General features: G+C 38.5%; 2 protein-coding genes across 7 annotated transcripts; one reads left to right on the forward strand and one right to left on the reverse strand.

Annotated features, from left to right (window-relative positions):
* Window positions 1–230: 230 nt before the first annotated feature.
* Window positions 231–6724, reverse strand: PIH1D2 (PIH1 domain containing 2). Of its 3 annotated transcripts, none has more exons than XM_060103473.1 (7): window positions 6472–6724; window positions 5525–5727; window positions 4793–4916; window positions 4171–4416; window positions 3119–3384; window positions 1163–1290; window positions 231–607 (listed from the first exon to the last, which is right to left on the reverse strand). In XM_060103473.1, exons 2-7 carry the CDS (start codon window positions 5699–5701, stop codon window positions 565–567), a joined length of 984 nt encoding a protein of 327 aa, XP_059959456.1. In that variant the 5' UTR covers window positions 5702–5727; window positions 6472–6724; the 3' UTR covers window positions 231–564. The 3 variants fall into 3 exon arrangements, with proteins under 3 accessions (XP_059959456.1, XP_059959455.1, XP_059959458.1); XM_060103472.1 differs by having other exon boundaries at window positions 6340–6724; XM_060103475.1 differs by having other exon boundaries at window positions 231–1290; window positions 6340–6724.
* Window positions 6725–6757: 33 nt separating this feature from the next.
* Window positions 6758–16012, forward strand: NKAPD1 (NKAP domain containing 1). Of its 4 annotated transcripts, XM_060103379.1 has the most exons (7): window positions 6820–6843; window positions 7361–7390; window positions 8020–8096; window positions 10153–10253; window positions 11791–11940; window positions 12806–12859; window positions 13623–16012. In XM_060103379.1, the coding sequence occupies exons 3-7, from the start codon at window positions 8028–8030 to the stop codon at window positions 14128–14130; spliced, it is 882 nt and encodes a 293-aa protein (XP_059959362.1). In that variant the 5' UTR covers window positions 6820–6843; window positions 7361–7390; window positions 8020–8027; the 3' UTR covers window positions 14131–16012. The 4 variants fall into 4 exon arrangements, with proteins under 4 accessions (XP_059959363.1, XP_059959361.1, XP_059959364.1 ...); XM_060103380.1 differs by lacking the exon at window positions 7361–7390 and having other exon boundaries at window positions 6758–6843; XM_060103378.1 differs by having other exon boundaries at window positions 6803–7390.
* The last annotated feature ends 195 nt before the right edge of the window (window positions 16013–16207 follow it).

The following is a 16207-nucleotide window of genomic DNA, read 5'->3' on the forward strand; positions in this document are numbered from 1 at the left end:
TTTTTTTGAGGGATAAGGCGAATATAATAGGTTTGTTAATTTTAGGACATCATATAGTTCTAGAAAACTTTCAGACAATAAATTATCCTATTGCTAGAAAAATTCAAGTCCAGGCCAGGTTTAAGAAAATTATATTTGTTTTTAATTGTCACATTTCAATTATTTCTATTACACATACATTGGTTTCTAAAGTTAAAAAGTTTCAAAGTTAATGAGAACTTTAAAGACCTTATGTTGGATTAGAAACTAATAATTACAAGGAAGTTGTTTTATATCTAGAAAAGACAGATGTTTAAAGTTTGATGTGAATGTTCCTTACTTAGGACATAAGTTGGAAAGTTGATACTTTTGTATTGAACAATGAACTGACAGATGAATGGGAGTTTAAAAATACATCACTTCTGTATTTTAAAAATTATTTTCTTAGGAGAAAGGCACTGGCCCCAAAGTCAGCTCCTTCTTCTTAAATTAGAGTTGGATGTATTTTGTGTCTTCTGTGTAATAACCTCCAATTACTGTTACTGCATCGTTGTATCTAATCCACAGACAAGTCCATATCTGATATTAAAAGGTAGGTAGGCTTGGGTGGCTTGGACTCCTGCCAGAGCTGTTTTATAGAAGTACAGAAGTTAATAGAAGGAAAGGTTTGCATACTATTACATTGGCCCTACATCTTTATTGCTGGAGGAAGCTGTCACTGCTAAGGCACATCTTGGTAATAAAAAACTTCTTTCACAGTGTGGGATTTATTCCTGATGAAAAAATTTACTAGAGACAAAATTTTTTTTCAACTGGTAAAGCAAGAATTTTCACATATTATTGAATACTTGGAGACAAATAGACTTTTCCCAAATGATATTTAAGTTACTTAAGACCATTACAAATATCTTTGAAACAAGCATATCACGGCAGTACTGTTTTCAGTAGTTTCTGCTTGATGCTAAGTTTACTTGAGAAGGAGAAAGAATTAAAACAAAGCAAAACAAAACAACAACAACAAAAAAAACGGCTGATGAGAAAATCTCATTCCATCAAAAGGAACTCTTAGAAAATGAAACTAGTGTTTAAGATAAACCTCTTCACCCATAATGAAGGCCCTCTAGTTCACATGACTATCACTGAAAAGTCCAAAAACTCCAAATACACGATGCTCTTAACTTACACCAATGGCATTGTGACAATTAATGTAGCTTTCTCTTTGATAAATTTTGCTGTAGTCATTTCAGTATCCACAGATTCTGGAAGATTCAGATGTAATCTGTACTCAGAAACCTCCATCAATAAGTCATCCTAAGAATAATAAACCAAGAGAAATTTTTAAAGATGAAAATAGAAAAATATTTCCTGGTTAAAATTTGTGTTATTTGTTTATTGTTCCCAGTTACTCCTTTCGCCCAAGAAGAGGATCCCACTTACAAGCAATAAAGTTGCTGTTGTAAATCCCTGAGATTTTGAGGTGGTTATTGCTGCTCAGTACATCAAAAGTTAACTGATACAGTACCAGAAGATCGGTGTTGCCATCCTAAATTATGTGGCATTGACTTTGGGGCTGACCAGCAAACGGCAAGGAAACTTCTTGGAGACTGGAAAGATGGTGATCTATGTTTTATGGTGACAAAGCCCTTTCCACAATAATTTGGAAGACATAATGTACCTGGTTAATTTGTGGCTTTAGGTACAGAAGTGGGAAAATAGAATGTTATTTGCATGCATTGGTTCTATTGGCCACATTTAACAAGGTACTACAAAAAGATGAGCTTAGAAAAGAATTTCTCAGTTTGCAAGGGAAAATACAGAATTGAAGGGGGATATACAGAGCCCAGAAATTCTAAGACTTGAATGAAAAAGGGAACTAATTTTTACTTTCAACCAGTAAACAATAAAGTTGAGAAATTTTTTCTTTATGAACAAAGGCTGAGTAAAGCTGCCTAGAGGCAAATACTAAATCATAAGTCTTTATACCCTTTGCTAAAACCTCTAACTGGCTTAAGATGGACCTCATTAAATCCTTACATTTGGCTCAGATGACAGCAATTAAGTCAAAAGAGGCTATTGAAAAATGGACATGTCTAAAAAAGAATTGAGAGGTGTAGCACTGACTGGAATCAAAGAAAGTGCTACCAGTCTGGACTAAAACTAATTTAAAATAATCTTTCGACCCCAACATTCCATGGGCAGCAAACAGGCTTGAGTAAGCTGCTCAGCACCTAATGACAGCATATTCTTCAACGGTCTTTTCAGATGTGGCTAAGGTAGATTATGAAAAAGGAAAAACGTTCCAAAGAATGGAGCTGAAAGTCATGGAAAACAATGGAACTAGGAGGCTAGGTAATCAAGGAACCTTGTCAAGGGACCTAAGCAAGAACATCCTCTACCTCCAGGAAAGGGACCCTCACAATATCTGCCTACCAGGATTTCAGAATTGCCGTGCATCAGCAACTACTGTGTGCCTCATATTTTTTCCAATTTCTGAATTGACACTGTTAATTGTGGTAATTGTCTCCCCATTCCACATTGTATGGTGCATGGGGTTACAGGAATAGATAACTTGTCTTTGCAGTTTATGAAAACTTTGTCTAACGCAGATTATGATGGCAAAATCCTATACTTTGGAGCCTGATACTGGGATTGGATGTGTCGTTCTGGGGAAGGAAGCAAATATTTGTGACCAAGAGGGTGGACTGTGGTAGACTGTAGGATCGTTACTCTTCTTTTATAAGAGGATTATACATCCTTGCCATGTAACTTCCAGTGACCACCTGTGAGAAGAATGTTCTTCCCAGCCCTGTTGATGTAGGACTTGGCCTTGTGACTTACTTTGATCAGTACAGTGTGAGTAAAAGTAATATATTCCATATCTGAGAGGAAGTTTTAGGATCTATTGCATGGTTTGGCCATTTCTATTTTTCCCTCTTCCATGAGAATGACTTACCTAAATTAGGAATTGTTTCTTCACCTGTATCTTAAAATGTGCAACACCCATAGAGCAAAGCAGGCTGAGCTGACATGTAACCTGACCAAATTATTGTAAGCCACTTAGATTATGGAGTTTGTTACTAAAGCATAATATAGTGAATATTGACTGATACAAATTTACAGTATTATCCATTCAACTTACCTCAGAAACACTAAGGTTACAGAGAGATACTGAATTAATACCAGGCAGTTCAACTTTTAATTCAATTTTCAGAGGTTTCTCATTCTGATCTGCCACAATTTTTAATTCATAGGCTGGTCTCTTCATCTCCACTTCAATCTCTGTACTAGAAATCTCTTCTATCAGACACCTTGTTTTACTTGAAACTTTGTCTTTTGGCAGTAAAAGTTGAGGAAACTGATCTGAATTGCACACAGAACTGCTTCTTATCTGTTCAAGGGTTAGTTCTTTATGAAAAAAAAAGGAGAAGATGAAATCACAAAATCAATCAACAACATGAAGTACTATCAGGCGATGAGCTGTAATAGATGTAGTGTTAGCCAAGATGGCAGATAAAGCTGCAGCTAAATCGGTTTGGGAAATCTTAAAAGACTCTTAAACCAAAGAATCTGGTTTAAAAGTTTGCAGGATTTAAACATCTTTAAGGACATGCTAATTTAAAAAAAAAGTTTTATTGAAGTATAGTTGATTTACAATGTCGTGTTTAATTTCTGCTGTACAGCAGTGACTCAGTTATACATATATATTATTTTTCATATTCTTTCCCATTATGGTTTATTACAGGATATTCAATATAGTTCACTGTGCCATACAGTAGGACCTTGTTGTTTATCCATCCTATATATAATAGTTTGCATCTGCTAATCCCAAGCTCCCAATCCATCTCTCCCTGTCCCCCCTCTCCCTTGGCGACCACAAGTCTGTTCTTTATATCTATGAGTCTGTTTTTGTTTCGTAGATATGTTCATTTGTGTTATATTTTAGATTACATATATAAGTGATATCATATGGTATTTGTCTTTCTCCTTCTGACTTACTTCGCCTTGTATGACAATCTCTAGGTCCATCCATGTTAGGACATGTTAATATTTCTAACATCTAACATTTATATTTTTCTATCTTAAATTTCTCATCTTTTGCAATTGAGACTTCTAATCTGCAAAATGTACACCAGAGGCAAAAAAAAAAACATTTTAAATCAGTTTAATTTTCCATTACATTCATTAACTTACCCTTTCTCATTTTCTCTCTTAAATCTGTGGGATCAGTTTGGATTCCCATCAGATTTTGTTTCATTCTGTGAACACTTCCTTTTATTCTAAATTCGGTAACATGGTAAGAGTTTGAGAGAGTGAATTGGAGTTTTTCCTCAATGCATTTCATGGCCATCCGTATTAGTTGATCTTTTTTCACTTGGTCTTTTTCCGCTGCCTGGAGAACATCAGGATGGTAGGCAACATCAATGACTGTGTAAACGTCTGTGTGTGTAATTCAGAGGGTGTGAAATGAAAACGATTTGTTTCACTAATGATATCGTCAGGTAATATATTAAACCATATCCTGATAAAGCTGGGAAAGTATAAATTCTATTCCTATATTTTCAGAGACAATCACAGTGGTGCTATATACACAAAATTCCAATTAGAGCATTTCTTGACATTTTATATGGGTTAAAAATAGCTCATATTATTAGAAAAGTAAACAGTATTCAATTTTCATAAAGGTATACTTATTAGTCATTAAGTATATTATGAGCAAATAAAATATGTAATGCCTTTTACCAAGGAAAATCTGGTTCTTGCTTATTTCCCCCCAAATTTTTAAAATGTGCTTTTCTCCCATAATTCTATGTACCTGATGTCTCAGACATATCTTCTGGTCTGCCAACACTTAGAGGTACTGGATGAGTGGCTGACTGGGGAGCTGGGATCCTTTTCCACTGACATAGGTTGATAAAAAGTATTTTTTCTTTCGGTTTCTAGAAAGCAAATAATTTTGCATATCTCAAAACCTAGTTTTTAAATTTTTAAATAATATCCTAAAGGTAACTCATCACAGAATTTGAAGAGTGAGAACTTTAGGCTCCAAATAAGTCATTCCATAGATTTAAACTGCATTTGAAAAACTGTAAGAAATTACTGATTTCCCTAACGCTGCTGGCTTTTCATTAAGCATCCAGTTGCTGCTCCCACAGGAAGTGGGAGGAGGGTGGGGGAATTGATCTAAGCTATTCCAGGTGAATTTGACCCTACTTCACCACTTCCTTACCTCCCCAATCAAATAAGTTTTCTTTATTTGGAAAATCTCCAACTCTATTATTCTCCTTTAAATAATTACGTGACTTAATTTTCATCCTAGCAGAAAATGGCTCATTTTGAGATCTCCAAAATGTATCAAATATGAAATTCCCATTCTTACTCCTTCAACACAATCTTCCACACTATGTTTAATTTTCCATTCAGAGTGGCAGTTTCCCTCAAGTGTTCTTGTGTTAAAGTGGTAATAGCTAAGGGTAAGCCATTCTCTGGTTATTCCAGGACCATTTCATTCAGGACTTCCCTTCCCCTGGGCACCAACTCTACATACCAGGATCCTGGTTTGTAGACAGAGCTGTGGTTCTGGGGCAGCACAGAGCTCTTTCCCCTCTTTCAGCTGCTGTTGAATGAACTTCTCATAGCTCTCAGGGTTACTTTCAGCCAGATCATCTAGGAGGTTCCAGAATTGAGTAACTTGGGTGAGCAGACCCTTCGAGGATGACTCCATGATTGAGATGAATAGGCCTCTGAAGTCTGTGGAAAGACATGACTTAAGGAAGAAAAAAAGTCTATTGATTCATTTCTTCTTTTGGGGGAGGAGGAACAGTTCAGGAACTGTTTTGTTGAAGTTAGCAGCTATCCTTAACCCCTGTGTGTAAACGATTGTGGATCAGCACCACTTTATCTTTTCCTTATTCTCTAATTATCTAATGCCTTTTCCTACATTCTCAAGATGTTCTCTCAGATAATAAGAGAGGACAGAACAGTCATTTAAAGTCTGTATTTCCGGGGATATTCTTGTTCCAACACTTGGGTATTGGCTGACTGGGGCCTATCCAGTTCCTGATTTTGTGTGGGTCGAGGGCCACATGAGACTTCCTCAATCCTCAGCATAGTTTAGGAGTTAAAAGCATGGACTCTGCAGACAGAATGCCTAGATTCCAGTCTTAGCTCTATCACTTACTAGCTGTGTGATCTTGAGAAATTAATTTACATATGTGCCTTAGTTTATTCTCCTCGAAATGAAGACGAGAATACCTATCTCATAGGGTTATCGTGAGGATTAAGTAAGGTAATACAGAGAGGCTGGAACACTTGGTAAGCATTATGTGAGAATAATAATATTCTACCACTTGAATAACCTACCTCCCTCAATGAAGAAGTGTCCCACAGCATCCACAGAGTGAGGAGAAGAGAAGGTTTGGGTTCTCCAAATACTACATTAGGGTTAGACTAAATGGGAAATTTAATCATCTTTCTAGAGGCCGGCGAACCCACCTCTTCTCTCGGTTTCTTGACAAACCGCGACGCCTGTTACCAGGGTAACCAGACTGGTACAACATCTAATTGAGTCCGGAAAGCTCCAGGAAGAAATGTCTTTTTACATCCAGTTCCGGAAGCTTCTTCTGGTGCTGGGCTTGCTTTTCGGCTGAGCCCGACCCACTTCTTTTCCAGGAAGGCTCCCGCCTCCCTTTCTACACCTGTCGACTTCTAGAGTGTCCTGGAAACCCTCCTGTGGGAGTCTCTGGGACTCCTGTTGGTGGGAAGAATTTCTCAAGAGCACGACTTCCGGCCTGGAAGGGAAGTCGGTACCCTCTTCTCACAGACCGCTTCCTCCCCCACCCCCGCCACGCGAGGCCGCGGCGCACGGTATGGGTGTGTTTGTGTGTGTTTGTGTGGGGAGGGCGTTTGGAGGGAAGGTTACCGGGAGCTCCGTGGCCGCTGGGGGGCAGGGGTCCCGGTGACGAAGATGGGGGTATTTTCTCTGTCTTTCACTTGGAAGCCTCAACCCCCCCTTCAGCCACTCTAGATACATCTTGGGGCCCAGTCGAAGGTCGTACCCGTCCAAAGTGTCCCCATCCTTTTTGGGGAGCGAAACCCAACCCCCGGGTCCATCCCAGAGGAGCGTGAGCGGGTAATGCCCCAGCCAACCAGGCCGTCCGGATTCCGCGCCGGAGCAGCCTCCGGCCTCAGTCCGGAGAGATATTTGCCTGTCGGCCTGGGCTGGGGGAAAGGCGGCCGTGGCCTGGGCCACGGGTGAGGGCGGAATAACCGGTGGGAAGGCTGCGTTTTCACGAAGGACTCGGGTGAAGCTGCAGAGCTGCCTTTGCTTGGCTTCTGGGTCGGAGGAGATCTTGTAATGGAGTGGTTCTTCGTCTCACACTAGCAAGATGCCTGATTTCCTCAGGATCGAGGGGTGAGTGAGCGTTGGGGTGGTGCACAAAGCCCCTGCTGGCTACACACGTGAATATCCCTGTCATCTATTTTTTTTGGAGGCTTCTGTACAAAATAGAACATAAAATTCTCTTGAATGAAGAAATTTAGGGCATCTCTGCATTTAATGTTTTTAGGCGTCAGTTTTTGTTACTGTTGACATTTGTGGTCCTGACACTCTCAAATCTAGGTGTTTAATTGCAAACTAATTTTGGGATTCGGGAGTTGATTTCTAGTCTGAACCATGTTTGCCTTGGACTGTGTGGCCTGGGGCAAGTTATGGCTTTAATGGAATTTCATCTACAAAATAGGAATGAAGATACTTGCCTCATAAAACATAGTTATTTTGAGGATTAAATAAAGTGGGTCTCTTGAAAGCACTTAATTTGGTGCAGTTTCAAAGAGCTCTAATGAACATTACCTCCTTTTATCCTCACAGTAGTGTGGTCAGGTGTTTTCCCCTTTTAATGGTGAAGGAAAAACTATTCCTCAGGACTTCTGACTTCTGGTTCAGTGATCTTTCCTTTATCTCATGCTTCATTATAACATAGTAATAAAAGATAAGGTAATAACATAAATTATTATTAAATGTTACTTATTGATTCATTTCAGATTGAAGAATGTCCCGAGTTCCCTTGGGGAAAGTCCTCCTGAGGAACGTCATCCGGCACACAGATGCTCACAATAAGGTGAGAGGTACAACTTAGTTATTCCACATGCTTCATGAGGGCATACAGTGTGCTAGGAATTATTTTGATACAGTTAGGAAAGACAAAGATAAATAAAATAATTAGAATATAGTTTGATAAGTATTGTAATGGAGACATACACAAAGTCCTTTTATGCACTGAGGAAGGAATAATGAAATCTGCCTTGGGGAATTAGGAAAGGCTTCACATAATGGGTGTTATTTGAACTAGTTATTGATGAACAGGATCAAGTTTAACAGGTGTAAAAGATCATTCAGGACAGAGGGAACATCTTGTACTAGTGTATGGCAAGGAACATGAAGCATTTGGGGCAAGAAATTGTATGCATCCAGAAAGTAGAGAATGTGGGGGGTAGTGGCAGAGGAGGCCCAAATGGTAAATTGAGTTGGATTGTGATGCTTGGAGATTAGACTTTTTCCTGTAGGCAATAAAGAAACCATCACTTTTTTTTTTTTTTTTTTTTTTTTTTTTGGTGGTACGCGGGCCTCTCACTGTTGTGGCCTCTCCCATTGCGGAGCACAGGCTCTGGACGCGCAGGCTCAGTGGCCATGGCTCACGGGCCCAGCCGCTCCGCGGCATGTGGGATCTTCCCGGACCAGGGCACGAACCCGTGTCCCCTGCGTCGGCAGGCGGACTCTCAACCACTGCGCCACCAGGGAAGCCCACCATCAAATATTTTTAAGCAGGGTTTGACATGATTGTATTTGTATTTTAGAAAGCTGACTTGTTAGCTGGGTAGGGGATAGATCAGATGGGTTGAAACAGCAGAGGGACCAGTTAGGAGGCGATTGCAATGTTCCAGGTAAGAGATGGTGAGTGGTTCACATGAAAACAGTGACAGGGATGAAGATGAGGAATTTAGGCAATAGAGTTCAAAGAACTTGATGATTGATTGGATAATAGTGATAATTACAGAATCAAATATAACCACCTTGTGCGACTGGGTGAATGATGATGGTGCCATTAATTGAGTTAGGGAACTAAAGAAAAGAGACAAGTGTGATGGGAAAGGTAATTAGTTTGGTTTTGAACATCTTGATGGTGAAATGCTTATAGGATGTCCAAATAGTTCGCAGTTCAGACTTGGAGAAAAGTTGAGGCTGGATATAAAGATTTGGGGATTACTGATATAGGAAGTGATAGAGGTCACGAGAGTAGGTGAGGTCACCTATGAGAGCACATATAGTGAAACAAGGGTCAAGCACCCTTGTTTGGTTTTCTTTGGTGAACTGTACACCTAGTTTGACCACAAATGTTATTATTGTCATATCACCTGATATTCTCATTGTGAGTGAGGGTATAACTGCTACCTAAGCAGCCTCTGCAATTGCGTAAACTACCCCAGTTGGATGGTGAGCTTAGATTTGAAAGCAGTAGCTAAAAAAGATAAATCTAGGACAAATTTAACAAAATGTTACAGGAGGACTTAGAAATAAAATTTATTATTGTTCTTTGTGCAGCTGTACTCTGCCTTTCAGGAAATTCTCTAACAGTTCCCATGCTGTTTGTTTTGTTTTGCTTTGTTTTTAACAAAAATTATTATGTTGTGAAAAGAGACTTAGCCTAGAAAGTTTCAAGACCTGTCCTTACTAGCTTTTTGACTTTGGTAAAAATCCCTGAGCTTTTGTTTCTTCTCAGTAAAATATAATAATGGTACCTGCTTTGCTTTCCTCATAAGATTGCTTAAAGTTCAATAGAGAGATGATATAGTTAAAACCGTAAAGCATTTTAGAAACGTAGGGGATTATCATTTGCTAATTGCAGCATAATTGCTTAGTTAATAAGGTAATAAGTGTGTCTGTGCAGGGGTGAAAAAGCTCTTTTGTTGCTGCAGAATTCTACATATTTGAGATGTACTAGGTTGGATTGTTTAATCACTCTAGAGAAACCAGAATTTGTTTCCCAGATTCCTGATCAAAACTTAGTTTGTAATCCAATAATTAGTGCAGACCGTATTTTCAGTTACTTTTCAGTGATGTAATGTGTTATTTTTAGTAACTTATTTTTATTTCTTTCCTTTTAAAAAAAAATCCAGATTCAGGAGGAATCAGATATGTGGAAAATAAGAGAGCTGGAGAAACAGATGGAAGATGTGTACCGGGGGACGAAAAGGAAAATGTTACCCAGCAGTTCAAGGTGAAGTTGCAACTCTGAGAACCAAAATAATTCTCATCTTATTCAGAATCATCAACTTTTGTTTAAAAACATTATGGTATGCTAAAGATAGATGAATTCAGTTCTGTGAGTCCTTAAGCCTTTCCTCTTCAGTAAATCTAGACCCAATCATAAAGGTAATGGCTATGATGCATATGGCCCCACTCTTTGCACTTATTTGCAATGGAGAACTTAAAAATTCTGCCTTGAACAATTGTAAACGTTAAGGATTCTGTGGATTCTGACCTTACCTGATGGCTTTTAACTTACGATTTTCTATAGGTATCTTATGGTCACTTAGCTGATCATTCACACCTTTCCCCTATTAGTCTTTCATTCTGTCTCAGCCTTTTCTTTGCCCCATCTACTTACTATCTTAGTCACACAACCTTTCACATTACCTTCTTAATAATTTGAGTGTGGATATGAAGGATTATGCAGGCTTAGTTGTCTTACCTGTGGAGGTATAGGAATGTCTGAGTATTGGGAACATCTCCTGGGTCTCATATGCCTGTTGGTATAGAACTGTGTGTATGAAAAATGATTATAAAGTAATAATGCTGATTTCTAAATCCACACAGGGAAATAGTTAATAGTGAGATATTTAAGTAGAGTGTGCCTGCGCAGTGTGTGTACGTTGGAGTGTGATTGGCTGTGTGTAATGGCTTTTGACAAGAAAGTATTCAGGGTATCCATGGTAAAGAAGGCAGAGTCTTAACATAAAAATAAATACCTTGTCAGTCTGTTTTCTCTCTGAAGATGATTCTTTGAGAATTTGGAAGTACTTAGTGCAGATGATGATTTGTTTTGTATTGGTTATTCAGTTACAAGCAGCATTTCCAGGAACAAAATATTGTTCTTTTGGAGTGGACTATTAATGCCTGTCATAATGAATAAGTCTTTAAAACATAATCTCTTTAGGGGCAGGTTTCTGATTGTCTCATTTGCCATTATAGTCCCAGCAGCTAGAGCAGTGCCTGGCAGGCACATAGGAGGTCCTCAAATATTTTTGATAACCAATTAACTGGCTTAGTGACTGGTTAGTGGATGTTGTAAGTACAGGCTAAGTCAGTGGTTCTCAACTGTTTATCCACCCCAGCTTACTCATGGGTTACACCTTGCTGCCACTGTTACTCTGACTTAACTACAGCAGGTTGCTGGTGTTCAGGGAAGGGAGTGTATTTCAGAATCTCTAGGGCAGTTTGAAATGTCCCCAGCTGTGATTATGCTCTGCTTCCTTCTTTGAGGATCAGAGAGTGAGGTACAGCATGCCACAGTCGAAAAGTCATTTCGTCTATACTCTGCAGTAGGACGGGTAGTGATGATCATATTTTCATTGAACACCTAACTGTACAAATTAATAGAGAGGAACAGATCATGTTAAAAAAAATTTTTTTAACGTTAAGTATCAGGTTGTTTTGGTTTCCCCTTAGCTTGTTCAGTGAGTTTTGTGCATATTCCATAAAGTAACCTCACAGATTGCTCCTCTATCTGAAAGTTCTTCTGTTTTCTCTTATAGCCGGATGCGTAGTGATGGTTTTGATGAAGAAAGTCAAAGAGACTACTGGAGGCCAAAGAGTGAAATTTCTGGGGCACTGGATGATGATTTTCTTAAGGCTAAATCCTGGAACAAGAAGTTACATGATTATGAAGCTAACATGCCAGACAGGTTTGTGACTAAATTCCTGTGACCATTAATGGTATTTGGCCTGAGAATGTGTACTTTTAAAAATTAATTGTCTCTGCAAAAGTTTATACAGAAGTGTTCATAGCATATTTATTCATAATGGCCAAAAAAGTGGAAACCCAAATGTCTATCAACTGATAAATGGATTAAAAAAATGTGGTATATGGGATGGTAATGGAATGTTATTTGGCAGTAAAAATAAAGTACTGATACATGCTACATGTATGAACCTTGAAAACATGTTAGGTGAGAAAAGCAGACAGAAAAGGCCACTCATGATATGATTCTATGGAGATAGAAAGTAGATTAGTGGTTGCCATGGGCTACGGGAGATGGAGGAATGGAGCGACTGCTAATGGATTGTTTCTTTTGGGGGTGATGAAAATGTTCTGAAATTAGTGGTGATGGTGGCACAACTCTGAAAATACTAAAAGGCACTGAATTGTACACTTTAAAAGGGTGAATTTTATGGTATATGAATTATATCTCAATAAAGTTGTTACTTAAAAAAAGTTGTCCCAAGGTAGACAGCATTATGTTTTGAAATGTTTTTGGAGTACTTCACAGCTGAAGAGCAGAATATAAAAGTCCCTTAGTGTTTCTTAAGGAAGAAAATGGCAAGTTTTCTTACAAATGGACAAAGGAATCCTTTGTGTCTGAAATGAGTGTTCAGTACAGAAAATGTAACCAAGTTACCGAGCTATAAATGTGGTGCTGGCTCTACCCTATCTCTTTCTTTGTTCTGTGTGTCTCTGTATATGTACACTCCTAAGTCTAATCTGTCTTTAATTTTTAAGAAATGTATGCATTGCTTTAACAATACATGTAATAAAATGTTATTTTACAGATGGGGTCACAGTGGATATAAAGAGTTATACCCTGAAGAATTTGAAACAGACAGGTAAGGCAAGTATGCTTACTGAAAAAAAGTTAGAAGGTAAGATTAATACACAGTCTGAATTATAAATTGAGTTCTTAATTTTTTTTAAAGAGTGGATATATGTATACGTGTAAATGATTTATAAACTCACTTTAGTATTTATTTAGTTATTTATTTATTTAGGCTGTACTGGGTCTTAGTTGAGGCAGGTGGGATCTTCGTTGCGGCATGTTTAGTTGCAGCAAGCAGACTCTTAGTTGCAGCAAGCAGACTCTTAGTTGCAGCTTGTGGACTTCTTAGTTGTGGCATGCGGACTTCTTAGTTGCAGCATGCATGTGGGATCCAGTTCCCCGACCAGGGATTGATCCCGGGCCCCCTGCATTGGGAGCTCGGTGTCTTACCCACTGGACCACCAGGGAAGTCCCGAGTTAGTAATTTTTATAAAGTATACATTTGCCATTAAAAATATAACCAGAGAAATAATAGATTTAGTTGGGAGATGATTGGTATTTTGCCTTTCCCTGATATTTGGCATTATCTACAGCATGTAGGTTTTTTTATATATAGTGTTCCATACAGTAACTCAGTATGGCAGATTAGAATTTTTATCTTCATTTTAAAGATGAGGAAACAAAAACTCAGTGATAAAGTCTCATAGTAACATTATATCAGTTTTGATTTAAAATTCAGATGTTAACCCCAACTTCCCATCTAGAAAGCAGAATATAAAAAATATATAAATACACTTATTTTCTATATTAAAGCAATTTTTCTTTTTTATTAGTAGTGATCAGCAAGATATTACCAATGGGAAGAAAACATCTCCCCAGGTAAAATCATCTACCCATGAATCTCACAAACACAAGAAGTCAAAGAAATCCCACAAAAAAAAGCAGAAAAAAAAGTCACACAAAAAACAGAAGAAAAGCAAAAAGGAAGCCACAGATATAACAGCAGATTCCTCAAGTGAGTTCTCAGAAGAAACTGGGGCTTCTAGTACCAGGAAAAGGAAACAATCACATAAGCGCAAGAAAAAATCCAGGAAAAAATCTCTCAAGAAATCTGCTTTATTCTTAGAGGTGGAGTGTGACACTTCCCAGTCAGATGATTCTGCATCCAGCAGTTCTGAGGAAAGTGAGGAAAGAGACAGTAAGAAAACCAAAAGGAAAAAGAGAGATAAAAAAGCCCACATCCCTGTAGTTAACAGTGAAATACAGGAGAGGACAAACAAACGCACAAATTGGAAAGTGGCTACAGATGAGAGGTCTGCTGAGAGTTCAGAGGATGACTAAATGAGAAAGAAACACGTTTCCTTGCATGACTCTGGATATTTACAGCTCTTACACCTTGGGGATTTGCCAGTGACTCTATTGCTCAGCACAGGGGGCCTGAGGTCAGAGTTGTCCTGTGCCATCTATATACATTCTGACAGACTTCTTGTCTTCTATTTTGGCCTGTTAAACTTGATCCTCTTATTGTTAATAGGGAATCGGTTATTTTGGTATGAAGGTTTCTTGAAGAGATTATTTTTTGTGATTAATCACATTTAGCATAGAGTGCATATGCAGTAAATTAAAGGACCCGGAAAGCTGAATCCAGTAATGACCTGGGTATACCAATTGGAATGTTGAATTTGGGGAAAGCAAGGACGGGGGTCAGATGGATTGGAACTAGTGCTGTATACAATGGTATGATAAGGGAACATCGTGTTGCTCGTCTGTTTACATAGTAGGTGCCACAACTTGACTTTTTTTGTCTTTAGCCTTGGTGCTTTGATCTTTCCGTATTTTGACCCCACAGGTGTGGTCGAGTTTACTTGATGAGGAAATGAGCGTAAGAACAAACATTTTCCATTCATGATAACATCCATAGACAGCTGTTATTGGAAGAGACTAGGAATTTTTGACAAATTTCCCTGTTGGGTGGCTACACTCAGTATACCCCTAAACATGGTAATTGGATAGTAAAAGGTTTTCTAGTTCCATTGTTTATTGTCTAAATGCACTTGTGTTCAGAATTATTTCTTCAATTCTCTTAGGTAAGTCCTCAACCAAATGAGGAAGAATTAGGCATTAGTTGCGCTAATGGTGCTCTGAACAGGGTTCAGGGCAGCAACAGCTACTTAAGTGTTGTCTTCCTTGTTCATTTCTTAATCTGTTAATGAACTTTCGATTTTTCCTGAAACTAGGTTGAATCAGTTCCAAAATGAAGTAACTTCTCAGGGACATATCCATTTCTTCCTAGTCTGCCTTTGGATTAAAGCACCAAGCAGAGACCTTATTTCCCTTTGCTGTATACTGTGATCCCTACTATGTTAATTCTTAAGAAACCAAAATATCACTGGAAGAAGGCTGGCAGAACACATGTATTATTTTCATTAAGGCAGATCAAGTGACATTGTTTTTTCTTGGTCATCACTTCATGGGTGAAGTAAAGCTTGAAGGCGCAGACGTTTGGTCTTGGTCTGCCATTCACTGGTTATGAGGTCTGGAGCAGGTAAGTCAACCTCCCTGGCCTTACTTTCCCTTTGTGTAATACAGAAATACTTGATGGTAGCATGACTGTACAACACCAGCAATAGACTATGACAACATTCCATGAGGTGGCAATATTTTGTAGTTCTTAACTATTAAATTTGTTCTGTTTACGGAACAGATTTCTAATAAAATGCTTAGTCATAAAATACATGGTTGGCCAGAGGTTCCCTATCCCTTGATTATAAGCAGGTGCTACTTTTTGGGATATTTATTTGAAATATTAATACTTTGGTACTCAATTGTTGATGTCCCATGGTGTATATATTTTTACCTTTGGGATTATTAGTGGCCCAAGCAGGGAGGAATAGTCTATATAATTACTACCTCTTAACCTAACGCAATTGTTTTGTTCTTGGAGCAAGTGAAATCTTGGTGGGAAGGAGTTTTCTAGATGGATTTTTTTTTTTTAGCATTGTTTCTGTGCTATTAAAGTACTGATTCTAAGCACAGACTCAGGAAGATGGGCCATTGGAACAAGGCTTCTCCAGGAAGTTGGTTCTGTTTGGGTCTTGACCTTCCCTTCCTCTCATACTAGCAGGCCTCTTCCCAATGAATACACATTTTGCCTGTTCTGTTTTTTGCCATGTTTACCTTTTCTTGGTCCTATATAAGCAATAAAGCTGTTTTCTGTTCTTCACCTTTCTCAACCCCAAATTCTCTTCTATGCCTTAGGGTAAGGCTTTGATGGTTCTTGCAGCCCCCTTAAATATGGCTTAGGGTGGCTCTTCAAAACCTGAGATCTCTCATTTGCACTATTGGCCTTGGAACATATTTGTTTCTAATGTTCCTGCCAATCAGAGATCTATATATTAAACCCTAAAATAGGATTAAA

Source organism: Mesoplodon densirostris, chromosome 7 (genome assembly GCF_025265405.1).
Source record: "Mesoplodon densirostris isolate mMesDen1 chromosome 7, mMesDen1 primary haplotype, whole genome shotgun sequence".
NCBI classification, from domain to species: Eukaryota; Metazoa; Chordata; class Mammalia; order Artiodactyla; family Ziphiidae; genus Mesoplodon; species Mesoplodon densirostris.

Excerpts from the sequence above, each read along its gene's own strand:
- PIH1D2 (XM_060103473.1), bottom strand. The coding sequence starts at position 5,701 with ATGGAGTCATCCTCGAAGGGTCTGCTCACCCAAGTTACTCAATTCTGG. Across the intron at positions 3,385-4,170 it reads AAGAGAGAAAATGAGAAAGG|AACTAACCCTTGAACAGATA; the intron begins GTAAGTTAATGA and ends TTTTTCATAAAG. Across the intron at positions 1,291-3,118 it reads GTAACCTTAGTGTTTCTGAG|GATGACTTATTGATGGAGGT; the intron begins GTAAGTTGAATG and ends TATTATTCTTAG.
- NKAPD1 (XM_060103380.1), top strand. The coding sequence starts at position 8,028 with ATGTCCCGAGTTCCCTTGGGGAAAGTCCTCCTGAGGAACGTCATCCGG. Across the intron at positions 10,254-11,790 it reads ATGTTACCCAGCAGTTCAAG|CCGGATGCGTAGTGATGGTT; the intron begins GTGAAGTTGCAA and ends TTTCTCTTATAG. Across the intron at positions 12,860-13,622 it reads GAAGAATTTGAAACAGACAG|TAGTGATCAGCAAGATATTA; the intron begins GTAAGGCAAGTA and ends CTTTTTTATTAG.